Source organism: Oikopleura dioica, chromosome PAR (genome assembly GCF_907165135.1).
Source record: "Oikopleura dioica chromosome PAR, OKI2018_I68_1.0, whole genome shotgun sequence".
Lineage (NCBI taxonomy): Eukaryota > Metazoa > Chordata > Appendicularia > Copelata > Oikopleuridae > Oikopleura > Oikopleura dioica.
This window is the reverse complement of record NC_137293.1, coordinates 10,756,373-10,770,469: the sequence shown is the minus strand read 5'-3', so window position 1 is coordinate 10,770,469 and position 14,097 is coordinate 10,756,373. Positions and strand designations below refer to the sequence as shown.

Below are 14,097 nucleotides of genomic sequence, written 5' to 3'. Positions count from 1 at the left end.
CATAATTTCTTTCTCTTTTCGCAAAAATAACAAAGAAAGGCTAATCAGGCTGATCTCGCCCTAAAATGACAAATCTAGCTCGTCCGTGGGAGAGTGTTTACCCTTAAGATCCCAGGGAGCTGATCCGCGCCAGGCGGTGAGCCGGAGCTGATCCTCTTTGCGGCGCATTTTTCGCATTTTTGACCTTTTACGCTAAACACAAAAAGGTAAATAAATGAGTCGAGTCATTCTCTGAGCTCGGCGCAGCCAAAATACCAAATTCTAGTAGTAATCGGATCGAAATCGGTGAATATATCCTCCCGAAAAGGTCGCTTCCACAAACTCCCTTTTAAATTTTCATCCAGCTCGTTAATAGACCGGGTATTTTGATTGCTACTTTTGATTTAAATGTTGCCGAAAATTAAAGACTGGCGAGATCCTGCGAGAGGAAGGATCAAGAGTGCGATCGTTTTTTCTTTCCTCAAGCTAAAAATAATTATATTTACACTAAAATGGCTTATGCTATTTAAGGGTACCTAATGCGCTTACGCTTGCTGCCGTCGGTAATGAGTAGGATCACCCTTACTCGTATGAAAAAGCAGTGGCAATTTACGATGATAAAATTCTTATCCTGCAAATTATTTTATTTTCAAAATTCGGCAATAGGCTTTGGGTTAGAATTCCTCGGTTTCTACGAGGTGGATCGATCATAAATGATCTTCAAAAGAATAGTTTTGCACGAGGGTAAGACAGTTAACTACTGTATAGTATCTTAAACTTAAATCTTGGAGTCATAAATCAAAGAGTGCGAGTAACCTCCTCCTGATCGGTTGAAATAATCCAAATACTAATCCTCCTTCGATTACTCCTTTTCTATCTGAAATTCTGTGAGGCGATTTGCGCTGCCTCTCGAAATCGGTTTGCGCCGAAAGGACTCCATGGTGAGCGCAAATCGGCTTCGCCAGCTTAGCCCTCGCCAAAGCTGGCTGAGTACGATTTAAATTTCGATTGAAATTCGCCTAAAACTCCGTAAATAAACCTCATTAACGCATCAGATGGGGCTGGGATAAGACGGGAGAAAGAGGCTAAGGCGCCTCCCGCAGTAACGGGAAAATCATAATGAGGTTAAGAAAGAATAACTTGTAAAGAATCGAGATCAAGATCTTTCTATGAGATTGTGTGAATCGAAGGCGATTTCATGCTTTTATTTTAAAAAATAATTTTGTAAAATAATTTTTGTCTTTTATTAAAAATCTCTTCCTCGAAATCAATTCTGTCGATTTTAGAACATGCGTTTTGAATAAGTTCACAAGGTTACACTATTTCACCTATCACAGCTTTTGTTCTACAAGTTTCTACAATAAGTCCTCCTGTTATCGCCGTTTTACAAAACTATAATGAGAATCTTTAATTGGCTATCTTTCGGGAAGTTTGCATTCGCATTAGAGGTGTAATCCGCATGAGGATTAATTGCGGAAAGTAGTTTCCTGGTGCTCGATTCGAGGCGGGATTATATCTTTGAGTTGTTTTCACCCCGCCCGGATTACAAGCACGGGCACTGGCTTTTCTGCGCTAGAAACGGCGTCAATGATAAACGAATGAGCGGTATTATCCGATTGAAATAGGAAAAGTAAAGCTACTTTATCAAAGGATATGCAGCTCTTTTGGTGGGTTAAGTGTGCAGATACAAACAAATGTACGTTGGTAAAAACTCATTCTACTTTCACAGAAATTCGCTCGAGAAGGAACTTTAGTGAGTAAAGTTGAAGGCATCTTTCGACGGCACACATTAATCCAGGGGACGTGCAGGTGCGGTTTTACTAATTCCAATTGTTTTATTTTTCGAAAATAGCTGTGCGGTCTTGTGCCGCTGCCCGCCACAATAATTTGTAATCTGGAGGAGTTACACCAGATCCAGCACCGGAGGATTATCCTTTTCAATCCTTTTCATTTGGAAGTACTCTCCAACGAGGGAGCACAACGTTCGGCCGGGATGACCAGTAGCTCATCCTGCCTGACGGGAGGGCTCAGCGTTGAATTACATTTTTTTCGGGGATGATAGTCGCAAGACAGCTCAAAAGGCGATCAGGGCGGCTGAGCAGAACAGTTTGACGTTTACAAGAAGATTCAGAAAAGACGCCACCTCCACCACCTGTCCGAACTAAGAGGCTTAGATCCAGATAAGTTACCCACAAGGGTCAATTAGAAATATCCTTGCCAAAATACGATGTATTCGGTTTCTTTGAAATTTATTATCGCCTATTCTTGAAGGTTCTTTTTCTTCTAAAATACTATTTTTGTGAAGTGAAGTTACTTAGGAAAATCTTGATATTTGAACGATTCTTGTCGTTCGATTACGGAAATAAGACGACCAAGAAAATATTGCTGTGCCATTCTAGTGTTAAAATAGACAGTTTGAAATCCATGAAGATTGGGGGGAGATCATAACGTTACAAAATCATCGTAGAAGAAGAGTTGAATAGCGTCACTCGTGGCGAGTCCTTCGTTGAGTTTCTAGCGCTCGCGCAAGGTGCGCTGGGTGGTGGACACTCGGTGCTGCTGCGGGGAGGCGGGCGACTAATCGGCTTAGTTGGCTTAGAGCTTTACCTATCCGAGCTGCGCTACCCGCCAGACACACACACAACGGATTCGCCAGCTCATGCTGTAGGAAGCCTTAAATTTTTTTTATTTTTTTTCATAAGAAAAAATTATCAAAGATTCGAAGATCATTACCTCGAGAAAGAATTGTTTCCAAGAGAGAATCATCGCCAAAAAGACAGCTTGAAGAAAACCTAAACAACCGACGGATGCGCCAAAGAAAACCAGAAATGTAAGTTTTAGTTTTGGGCACAGCAGATTTCATGATTGGAAAATTGGATAATGAAAGCCATGAATAGAGTTTAGTTTTGAGCTCAAAGCTAAAGTCGATGGGAGCGCGTGAGGCTAAGCCCCATGCGAGAGACTCGCGAAAGCGGATTGAAATTTGAATAATCGGCTTAGCCTGCGCCAAATCGCACCCGAGTACCGCCCGTAAACCGGATGCGCCGCGCTACCTATTCCACCGGTGGGATCATCTGGACAAAAAGAGAAAGGCGCCCCAAATGAAAACAATATTTAAAACCGTGCTCGGGCACTATTCATCTGCTTATCCCATCCGAATACGAAATCGCTTCCGGAGCGCGCCCCTTTCGCAAGAAATTAACAATTTACGCGGGAGCTGTCCTCCTTCCAATCCGGCAGATAACTTTTTGTTTGGAAGTTAGGATTTAGTAAGCGGCTATAAAAAGAATCGACGATTGATTGTTGTTGAGTAAGGATCTACCGGGCGGTTGAGAAAAGCCGTCGAAAATGGTTTTGGGTCTTGAGGTGACAGGTGCACCTGTGTGCGAGGCGGAATCCACAAATGAAGGCCAAGCTGGGATCGACTTGATTACTGAAATTAGTGGGAATGGGAAGCCGTCGGATATCCCCCTGTTAGGGACGGAATCGATTAAAGAAGTTAAGAAGGTTAACCGTTTGGCGGGGCGTTAACGCTACCGGTACCGACTTGTGAATCGGATTTCCATTCGCGGCCGAGCTCCCAGAGGATTTACTGATCTAATAACGCACTTGCCCTTATTTACGGAAACGGTTTTATAGACCATTTCAAACGCTCATGCGACACTTTTTACCTCTCGCCATCGACCTCTACTTAGGATCGCTGAAATCAACCAAGAAGCCCTCTTTCTAATTCAACAGAAATTTCTCTTTCGGAGATAAAAAGTTGCTCATCTCCCAAAAGCGGCTCATGCAAATGTTCCCACCCTTCTTTATCCAGAAGGAACAAAAGGTTGAAAAATTGGCTTTTGTCTTATCCTGCTGAACACGGCTTATCCCGCTCAGCCTTCTAAGTAGTCGTGCTCGTTTTTATGCTCAAGTGTTGTCGCTCCGTTGTACTTTCAGCTGCCTTTTATAAGCTGAACTTTTGTAGGGCCATTTTTGGACTTCCTAAAATGAGATTCATCAAAAACCAACAAAAGGCCAAATAGAAAAATATTTATTATCGAATGAATTTATTTAATTAATCTTGCAAGAAGTTGAAGAAATTCAATTATAGAAAAAAATCTAACCAAGGCGTTTATTTCCTTCCGGCTTTAGCGGCGAGTTGAACGAGCTTGAGCCATTCGAATCCCCTTTTGGGCTGGGGGCTCTGGCAGCCACATATTTGGGATTTTGGAAATGTTGTTAGAAGTGGCGGAAGCGGATTACGGACGCCTAAATCTGAGAAATATTTCCAGCTCAGCCGACTATATAATAGGCTTCGCGGTTTGGACGAAAAGCGAGCCTGGCGCCGAGATTTTCATAAATTTGAAGTTGTCAATTTTCATTGGAAACAGGGATTTGAGATTCGAGCATCTCAATCACTCGATGAAAGAAAAAATCTAACTCTAAAATAGAAATGAACAAAGAGTTGAAGTGAACTTCTTTGTCAAGGTTAGGATTTAGAAGGAACCGAGATAAAGCTTCGCTCAGCCGCCTAAGCAGGAAGGGTACTAGCTCTCTCTTTTGTTATTCGGCATCGTTTATGCATGTACAAGTCGGCTCTCGGGGTCATCTGCGCGAGGTCACGTGCTAATCCCGGCTGAACATGTGTTGCACCGACCGGTAGTTATTCCAAGCCGCTGAGGCTGATCCCGCGCAAAACATGCTTCCCTGGTTACGCAGATCATCCGCTTAGACCAGCCGTCTCGGCTCAAGTAAAGAGCTCGCGCATTCTAACACTCATGGGCAGTTTGGCACTGATTCGACTAACTATTTTTTGGTACGTTCTCAGTTTATTAGATTCAATAAGCGAAAGATATTTCTTAATAGACAAAAAAGTTCTACTAGGAAAAGAACGATTGCGGTAAGGCTCATCGGATTTTCACACCCGCTGCAGCTCAGAAGGTAGTTTCCATTTTATATCCAAACCCTCTTGATGGGCTCAGCTTGCAAGATCTCCGCCAACTGCCTAAACAAAATCGAAATTATTCTAATCCGGATGATTACCAGTCGCGCAGAGCGCTGAGCACTTAAATTTTTATAAAAATAAATTTCGAAATCCAGACGAGAACATTTTGGCATCAAATTTATTGCATGAGACCTTCATAATTTTGAAGAGAAGAATATCTCGAATTAATATCAAACATTCGCCTCTAACTGACTCGCAAATGTGATTTTGAGTACTACCGTAGAAAAATTATTCTTCAAACGGAAAGATTTACTTTCGGGGGAACCATTGGACTTTTAGCTTCCTATCTTGATCGCGTCTTTGCTTCCTCCGGGTTGAAACTAAACTGTGATAAACTTCGTTTATAAAATAGTGTCGATTTTAAAACACCGGGATGACAGCCGGACACCTTAATCAGCTCAAGCGGCATTAGCCAAAAAGTACTTTCTCGGCGACTAGTGCAGTACTGGTTTTGCATAAACCAGCATAATTACGGATTCATCAGATTCTAACCGGACTTGTTTAGGTCCCAGGAAGATAGAACAAACATTCTCCCGATTAAACATACCACCTTTGTACTGCAACGTCTCAACGAGCAAAGAATGAAAGGTAAAGTATATTTTTCAAATACTGTTTCAAAATTGTAATTAAGATCTCTTCTGTGACGTAACACTACACGTGGAAGGAAAGAAATTCCGAGCGCATCGGTCCATCCTTGCTGCCAACTCCGATTACTTCCTCTCGCTTTTTCGCAACTCGGATGACCAGACCAACTTCGTCCTTGCCGGAGTACCTGCACGTGGTTTCGTCGTGCTTATGGAATTTTGCTACACGAACTCGTTCACGCTTGAGCCGTCAAATGTGACAGAAGTGTACCGAGCCGCGTCCAATTTGAATTTTTCCCATATTACTTCCGCATGTGAAAAAGGTAGCCTTATAATTATGAATTTAATAAAAGGGCTTTGAATATCGTCATAGCTTAGTTAAGATTAATAATAAAGCGGTACTAAAGATTCTCCTTTTTAGTCTTGAACAGTATGCGCCCGAAAGTCGACTCGCTCGCCTCGCTCGGTTCTCTTGCATCTCTTGGTCCCCTCCTCGGTCTTGGCCTCCCAGCTCTTTCCGCTCTTAACGGATCAGCAAACGGCTTCCATCAAAAAATGCCGGTAGACTCTGACAGTGTCCGCTCACAGAGCCCTGCGAAATCACCAAAGCCGGGTCAGAAGCGATCGGGGCAAGACACGGCTGTAAATGCTTCCGGAAAGGATGACGAGTCGAATCCGGAAGACTGCTCGTCTTCACCTGCCGATTTGTCACATATTCCTACGATTAACGCTTACATGGTCTTTTCGCATCACATGCGTCTCAAAGCTCTTCAAGATCAGTCAAAGGTTGGAGTATTTCTATTTTCAGCTTGAAATTGTTTCGTTAGGAAAGTCCAGTTCTCCTGGAACGCTCTATTTCCCGCCAGTGGTCCTCATTAGGCCTTGAAGAACGTCGACCATTTTACGAAGAAGCCGAGAAAATCCGCGAAGCACTCCAGTCATCTCACAGTCACCTGCCTGTAAGTTAGAACAGACGAAGCTATTTTTGCTTCTCGCGCGCGCTCAGCCCTCGAGATTCGCCTCAGCCGCGAATCGTCATGCTGAGCACGCCTCATCCCCATCTAACTATTAATTATTCAAATCATAATCACAGTTTGAGCCCATCGACGTTCAGCTGGATGATCCTCTGGTCTGAGTCGGATCATCGGCCCCGTTCGGTTGAGAGGAGACCCCACTGAGAGATTAGCTCTATTTTGAATTCACTCATGAAAAATACAGAAATTAAGGTCGAATCAGTTTCTAATCAACTTTCTTTCAGGCCAACGGAAACGTTAGAAACGGTGTGAGCTTTGAATCTGATCATTCCGATGAGCCCCCTGAAAAGCGGTCAAGAATCGCTTTTGACAAAAATGATGAAGAAGAGCCAATTATTAACCCAGAAAGGTAGGTAAAATCAACAATGACTGACGTTCAATCTAACGATATTCTTAGCCCAGATACCAAAATCGAAGTGATGGAGAACGATGATTTGCCAAAAACGCCCGACACAAAATCTACCAGTTCTCCAAACTCAACGATCTCGCCGACATCCTCTCAGAGGAGAAAGAAAACAGCTCCGGCGCGGCGAGTGCCTGAAATTCCAATGATGCTCACAACTGTCAAATGCGAGAAATAAAAACTTTCTCTTTTCTTATAAATAACTGCATTCGTTCCAAACATAGCCTTTTTTGTAAATTATTGAGAAAATAAATAAACCAAAATTCAATTGAAACGGGATTCTTGTTTGTTTGCCTTTCCAGTGCTTGATCATTGGAAGATTGTTACAGTATAAAATGAGGTTACTAAGAGATATTTTGCTGCTTTTGGGCAGTGCACATGCGATTTGCAGGAGTCAGGCAAAACGAAAAACAGTCACTTGTCTGGCTCACCGTGAAGATAGAGGAATACTTTATAGAGGGTCAATTAATGTTACGAGAGATGGCACAGGTGAGTAGAAATTTGGAATGGTCAAAAGTTAAATGAGTTCAAAAGAGTGTGCAAAATGGGGAAATCCAAAAAGGTCGAAGTCGTTTATTTTAACACCAATTGAAACATTGGATGGAGAGAGAAAAGTTAAAAGAGTTTATGGAAACTTCTGCAGGAACACAGGACCTACGCGACCTGGTGGACCGTGGTGCTACACAGATAGTAGGCGAAGAAACTGGGAGTACTGTGACGTTCCTTATTGCGATAAAGATGCTTGGACGCGAGAGTGCGAGATCGAGCAGAACTTTCTTGTCAAGGCAAACGGGTACGAGATCAGTGCGTACAAGGGAAGCTGTATCATGACCGACCAGGGACTTTTCAATGAGCTTAAATCGGCTCCGAATAACGGGGAAGACGAGTTCAAGGCAAAAGTTAAAGACGAAATGAAAGTCACCCCGTTTGCTGATTGCGGTCAATATTATCGCGGGACTCTTGATAGTACTGAAGGTGGACACACCTGTGATAGGTTCTAGTTTTTTCTTTACTTTCGATAATTATTTTCAGGTGGGATAAACCAGATTCAAATAGAAAAGTTCTTGGTCCAATAAGCGTCTGTAGATCTGCTGACTTTGACTACAATCAAATAACGCCAGAATCTTGCGGCGCTTACAATCAACCCTGGTGTTATACGAAAACAGAGGGCGTTCGTTATGACACGTGCAGTGTTCCGAATTGTGGATGTAGCAGAACTTTCTTGCGTTTTACCAAACATGGACAAAATCAATCTATTCCGTGGGATCTATCAAGCTGGAAGTCGAACACTGATAATGAGACGGCACATTTTATCGACCTTCTCGACCCCTGGCGGGATAACCGACCATGTACCGACGCGGTAAAATGCCCTCCAATGGCTGATCCTGGAGAAATTGCAAAAGTTTTAGAGGAAGAAGAGGAAGAGAAAGTTTCTAGCGCGTAAATATATACAATCATTGCGCTCTTGATATTTTTAGTGACACTGAATTTTCTATGCGAACCATCAACGGATACAAAAATCCTCCAGGTTCGACTCCATGGCTCGTTGCCCTAGAAAAAACTAGTAGTGAACAATATAATATCTGTCAGGTTTGTATTGAGAACGATCATCTTGACATCAAATAGATTATAGGAATCATGGAGACAATTTTGTGGTGCTGCCCTTATTCACCCTCTCTTCGTTATTTCTGCGGCTCATTGCTTCGATTTGAAGAAAATAATGCAACCTGAATCCACCACGGTTGTCGCAGGACTTTCTAATATCGACGGGAAAGTGCACGAAGCGGTATTTTATCCTCCTTGAAATTAATAGCGATTTAAGTCCATAGAACAGTATGAACTGCCTTGGCCAACGACAGGAAGCTAAGAATATCATTAACCACCCTAAATATAAAACTGTGGGAAAAGGCTTCGATATAAGCTTGATTCAAGTAAAGAAGCCATTTTGGTTCAACGGAATGGTCAGTCCGATTTGCTTACCTCCAATAAATTTTGAACCAGGTTTGAGCCGCTTTTCCGAACAAAAAAGCTTCATCAAAAAAATTAGAGCCGAACTCTGTCTGCATGATTGGCGGTTGGGGCTTGCAAACTGGAACTGTTGATGGAGGAAACGAGGAAGTTGAGAAAAGAAATACAGTAAGGTGTTAATGAATAACAAATTTAAAAACTGAGATTTTGCTTTTTCATTTCTTTAACGCCAATGAAAGCTCATCAACGAAAAAAATTCGTCGATTCAAGAGTCGCCCTTGTTCGCCATATTCGTAGAAGCGAATGCCAAGCAGCTTTCAACTCAGCTAAAGGAATCAGTGATGACCAGAGACCAGAAGTTTTGGAACATCAGCTTTGTTTTGGCCATGGAAAGGTCGACACTTGCCAGGGTGATTCTGGTGGACCTGTGGTTTGTAAAAATCCCAATGCGAAAAGTGGCGATGACAATCAGCCATTTTATTTGACCGGTATCGTTTCATATGGCGTTCAATCACAAAAGAAAAAAGATGGCGAAACAATTAACTACAAATGTGGAGCAAAAAGTATAATCGAATTTTGTCTTCGTTTATTATTTATTTAAAGATATTCCTGGTATTTACACGAAGGTATCTGACTATTTGGACTGGATCTACGTTACGTTGGATGAAAATCAATAAAAACACTGCATTACTGTTTGATATATTGATCTCTAGAATACGCGTATTATTCTTTGTAAAAATAATAAACGGAATCAGTTGTCAAATGCAGCGCGTGCGCGAAAGATCATCCCAGCAGGAAGTGACCTCGGAGAGGTTGCAATCACAAGAGCAATATGATGATATCGAGTCTGCTGTCAAAGCTTGGGAGAAAAATGTCTCGGAGAAGGCAAAGGAAATGGAAGACCAGATCGCTGATAAAGTTTGCGAGGTAGGTCGAAAAAATCATCGTTGTCGTCAAAAACGTAACTCTTAATTCTGTGAAGGTGAGCGTGATGAAACAGGACTACGACGAAATGGTGATCAAATTAAAAGGAGTCCGAAAACGCCATGACATTCTCGAGCAGCAATCACTAAAACTCCGAAATGACACCGAAATCGTCCGGCTCAACAGCATCCGGCTTCGACAAACGAATCAGAATATCAAGGAGGTTATCAAATGTGATCAAAATGATATTGCTACAGAGAAGATTGAACTGGAAAATCGCCGTGGAATCATGGAAGAAATCATCGCCCCTTTATCCTCTCTCTCGATAGAAGTCGAAGCGGTTGTTCGACAAATCGACGAGCAAATCAATGAGCTGACAGTTTTGCGCGAACAGAAGTCCCTCGAACAGGTAACTTTGAACTTGATGTTTTCTGCTAAAAAGTAAATCAAGGTCGCTGAACTGGATGAAGTTGGAGCAAATGTGAAAAAAGCAAAAAACAACCTCGATCTTGAGAAAAATCGACTTCATCTCGCTCAGCGAGAATACGCCAGAATTTCTACATCCTCAAAAGCGACCATCGCTGAAGCTGATAATTTACAGTAAGAGGATGTTTTACTATTACAACTGATTATAATTATAGAGATCATCTGAACAACGAGCGATACCGACTGAACCAAATTCGTGGCCAAATCGAGCGAATTCAAAAAGAAATCACCATTCACGAAGAAAAATTATCCGTTCAAGAGAAACTCCGTGACACTTTCCTTCTTCGAAAAGACAACTTCCAATCTGAACATGCGAAGAAGATCGAAGCTCTAAAGGCGAAAAACCAAAGTGAGGTTGATAACTTGGAGGCTGAGTCGACGGCGCTCAAGTCGAAGAAGGCTACAGTTGATCAACTCTACGAAAATAGAGTCAATGAACACAATGAAAAGGAGCAAGAAGTAGCCGCTAACAAACTGGCCATCGAACAGTTAAAACACGAGCAGTCAAAGGAAAGGGCTGAAAATATTTCTTTACTTCAGGACTTTTCAATTTATTCCCGATATTAAAAGCCCATAAAAGCTCGACGGGCAATACATGAAACAACGCGCAGTGCTCGACGAAGTCTTGGTCAAAGTCAAAATCCTCACTGACCACATGAACTCGCGCCTCACCCGTTATCATCAAGATCAGAGCACGCTGGAAACTGACGTACAAACATTAACAGAACGAAAGGAAAAGGTCGAAACGCTAACGAAACTTGGAGCAGAAATGGAGGAGAAAATCAAGCTGATGGAAACTCAAGATATAGAAATTTCTGAAAGAATCGCAAAGGGACTGGTTTCTTGAAATTTCTGTCAGTAAAAACTCTAAACTGATTTTCATAAACCATAAAAAGGCTCGAGTAGAAGCTGATGACCACGAAGAGAAACTGGAGCTCAATTTGGCCGAGCAAGGCGAATGCGAAGAAACGATAAAAAGGGTTGAACGCCAACTGATCCAGCTCACTGGCGGGGTCACCGCGAAAGAAGACCACATCAAGTATCTGAAAAACTCCATCACAGATGCGGAAGAAGCTATTAATCAGCTTGAACGAGAAGTGGCAAAGATTGACTTCGCCGACGTTGAATCTGAACTGGCGAAGCTAAACGCAGAAATTGAGGAAAACGACCTCGAAATCGGGAACTTCAACAACACGCGCATCGACTGGTTCGAAAAGCAGCTTGATCTTCAAAACGAAATTGAACGGATGGAATCAATCGAGCAAGATTTCAAGGAGCTTGACGAGGAATTCGAAAAGCAAAATGAAGAAATCAAAAAGAAGAAAACCTATAAAAGAACTGCGAAGGGCGAAAAGACAAGAATGGCCAGCAAAATCAAGACTCAACAGAAAAAAGTCGATGTTCTTAAAAAGTCGGCCATAAATTTGGAGAAAAAGGTCGAAGAATTGGCCGAAAAGAGTGGCGAGGAGCTGGAAACGATCGAAGAAGTCGAAGAAGAAAAACTCAAGCTCGAGGAAGAAATTGACAAGATCAGACTCGAAATCGAGAATCTTGAGGAAGAAGCTTCAGAACAGGTAATTTATTTACTATTATTGCATTTTCAAGTTTTATCTAGGAAACAAGCACGTATCAAGAAAAGTTCAAGACTCAAATGGAAAAGATCCTTGATGACCTCGAACTGAATATTCAGTCAAAAGAGGCAATTCTTCTCAATGCTGCTTCTGCCCTTGAAAAGAAAGCAGAAAATCAAGCTGAAATCGAGAAACTAGAGGAGGAAGTCGTCGAGCTCAAGAAATCAATTGAAAAAATCAAACAAGTGAAAGAACTTGAGCAGTCGATCCTCAAGGTTTCCAAGCTAAAGCGAAAGCGAGAATCGCCTGATAGCAGCAACAAACAGAGCTCTTCCAAGAGAGAGTCCAAAAGCAAAGTCAAGGTATACGTCGAAGACAAGTTTTCAATTCCTACAAATCCAAAGGTAAGAAATCAAGAGAAATCAAATTATTAATTGACTAAGTTCTCTGAGAGTACTATGCTTCAAGAACTCGCAGGACCAATGATCGCTTCAACCCCTCAACCCAAGGAAAGAACTTCCAAGCGAAAAGGCCTGACCATCCGTCAAAATCCTCCTCCAAAGCAAACTAGAATTCATAGCTGATGAAATCTTTTCCCTTTGTTCTATTTTTTATATTTTTATTTTCTGCAATATTTTTTTTATTTTTCTGACAATATTTTTTTGAATAAATCTTTTGTACAAAATCAACCCACTTTCAAGTTGCCACCTCGTATAATTTTATTGAAGCAAAGCAAATCTAGTCTACTGCAGCAGATAGTAAGTAGGTATAAATCATAAGAAAGCAAAGTACACTTGAAGGTAATATCACGCCAGCGTCATAATTTTAGGTCACAGTTCTCCACCATGCTCATCAAAAGATTCGTATCCAATAATGAATTAAAGCTCACTCAATCGAGTCAAATTGGAGATAATAATCGAGCACGTTTTTCACAGTTGAATCTGTCAACTCGGACCAGGACATTTTCCCGCCGACTGATTTTGGCATAATCTTCTTCCAGTCGTTATTTTCGTTATTACTTCCGTCGAGAATTTTGTAAATTTCTTCGTATCGAGTTGACACAGTTTTTATTCTTTGTCGGAGCTTTTGCTTCAGAAAAGGCGAGACCAGAGCGTAGACCATTGAGAAAATCATTGGTTCATTTGCGATTCTGATTGACTGAAGTTATAATTTTAAGACTTATCAAAGATGGACAGACGCACCTTAATTCTCATGGGTACACCATCTTGAATGCTGGTGATTCGTTCTTTGAGAGCTCCAGGATGCGTCAAGAGCCATTGAAACTGGGACAGCGAAAAGTCCTTCATGTCTGTAATAACCACAATGCCATTGACTTGCATATCTGAAAGGATCAACATAAATATTGATACTTGCGTAAGGATCACTCGAGTCTCGAGTCCTACCTTTGCACGTAGCGAGGAGCCAGTCGAGGATAAGAAAGAACCACAAAGTGCTGGGTCTATTAGCATCGGCTGACTCGCTTGACTTTGTTTTGAGTTAAATTCAATTACGCAGCTTTCTATTTAGATATTATTACAATGCAATTAAAATAAGACTCGATGGACCTCGAGGGAATTAGATATCGTCGCCTTATAGAATAAAATATGCATCTCTTAGCGCGACCATGGACTTGAACATGGACAGGTCTAGCTCGGTTTGAACAGGTTTCGATATTCGGCAAGATTCAATTTTAGCATTTAATTCTTATTTAACCCTTTCCTCGAAAGATGCGCTTTCTCTGCAAATAATGATTCTTCTTCCTTGTGTATCTGATCTATCTAAGACAGCGATATATTCTCCAAAGTTCTGCGCCAACGTCTTCAAATAGTCCTTATAAGAGGATGGACTCTGTAATTTGCTGAAATCATGAAGCGCAAGGCGTTTTGTATGATACGAACGGAATAAATCAGCAGCTTTTTGAACGTCGAATTTTCGTGCACGCAGGAATTTGATCAAATCTTCGTCTTCAGAGGGTTTTATAGAGCCTCCATATTCAGCGGTAATATTAGAATGAACCTAAATAGATGGATTTATATTATTGACAATAGGCGGGTTAATTATTGAATGAATTCCGGGGTAAAGGACGAAAGAATCTATTTTAATGATGGCGTCTTTTTTGTTAAGGTAATGCGAATGCTAAGGTAATTGAATATTTAAG

The 14,097-nt window shown here is 41.6% G+C and overlaps 5 protein-coding genes across 6 annotated transcripts; 4 read left to right on the top strand and 1 right to left on the bottom strand.

Moving 5' to 3' along the window:
• Positions 1–2,469: 2,469 nt before the first annotated feature.
• Positions 2,470–7,245, top strand: LOC145703485 (zinc finger and BTB domain-containing protein 5-like). Of its 2 annotated transcripts, none has more exons than XM_081780847.1 (7): positions 2,470–2,809; positions 5,475–5,557; positions 5,601–5,876; positions 5,975–6,339; positions 6,381–6,512; positions 6,812–6,936; positions 6,985–7,245. In XM_081780847.1, exons 1-7 carry the CDS (start codon positions 2,787–2,789, stop codon positions 7,166–7,168), a joined length of 1,188 nt encoding a protein of 395 aa, XP_081636973.1. In that variant the 5' UTR covers positions 2,470–2,786; the 3' UTR covers positions 7,169–7,245. The 2 variants fall into 2 exon arrangements, with proteins under 2 accessions (XP_081636973.1, XP_081636974.1); XM_081780848.1 differs by having other exon boundaries at positions 2,473–2,809; positions 6,812–6,940; positions 6,985–7,124.
• An 80-nt stretch (positions 7,246–7,325) lies between these two features.
• Positions 7,326–9,443, top strand: LOC145701787 (plasminogen-like). Its single transcript, XM_081779003.1, has 8 exons — positions 7,326–7,479; positions 7,525–7,984; positions 8,023–8,430; positions 8,469–8,580; positions 8,624–8,776; positions 8,820–8,991; positions 9,038–9,126; positions 9,198–9,443. Exons 1-8 carry the CDS (start codon positions 7,326–7,328, stop codon positions 9,441–9,443), a joined length of 1,794 nt encoding a protein of 597 aa, XP_081635129.1.
• Positions 9,202–10,946, top strand: LOC145703824 (uncharacterized). The gene is made up of 5 exons (XM_081781217.1): positions 9,202–9,521; positions 9,562–9,885; positions 9,941–10,291; positions 10,334–10,482; positions 10,524–10,946. Exons 1-5 carry the CDS (start codon positions 9,459–9,461, stop codon positions 10,933–10,935), a joined length of 1,299 nt encoding a protein of 432 aa, XP_081637343.1. The 5' UTR covers positions 9,202–9,458; the 3' UTR covers positions 10,936–10,946.
• A 4-nt stretch (positions 10,947–10,950) lies between these two features.
• On the top strand, positions 10,951–12,623 carry LOC145703825 (uncharacterized). The gene is made up of 3 exons (XM_081781218.1): positions 10,951–11,942; positions 11,984–12,343; positions 12,383–12,623. Exons 1-3 carry the CDS (start codon positions 11,616–11,618, stop codon positions 12,521–12,523), a joined length of 828 nt encoding a protein of 275 aa, XP_081637344.1. The 5' UTR covers positions 10,951–11,615; the 3' UTR covers positions 12,524–12,623.
• LOC145703826 (alpha-tocopherol transfer protein-like) lies at positions 12,587–13,460 on the bottom strand. The gene is made up of 3 exons (XM_081781219.1): positions 13,343–13,460; positions 13,142–13,281; positions 12,587–13,097 (listed from the first exon to the last, which is right to left on the bottom strand). The coding sequence occupies exons 2-3, from the start codon at positions 13,277–13,279 to the stop codon at positions 12,825–12,827; spliced, it is 411 nt and encodes a 136-aa protein (XP_081637345.1). The 5' UTR covers positions 13,280–13,281; positions 13,343–13,460; the 3' UTR covers positions 12,587–12,824.
• Positions 13,461–14,097: the final 637 nt, after the last annotated feature.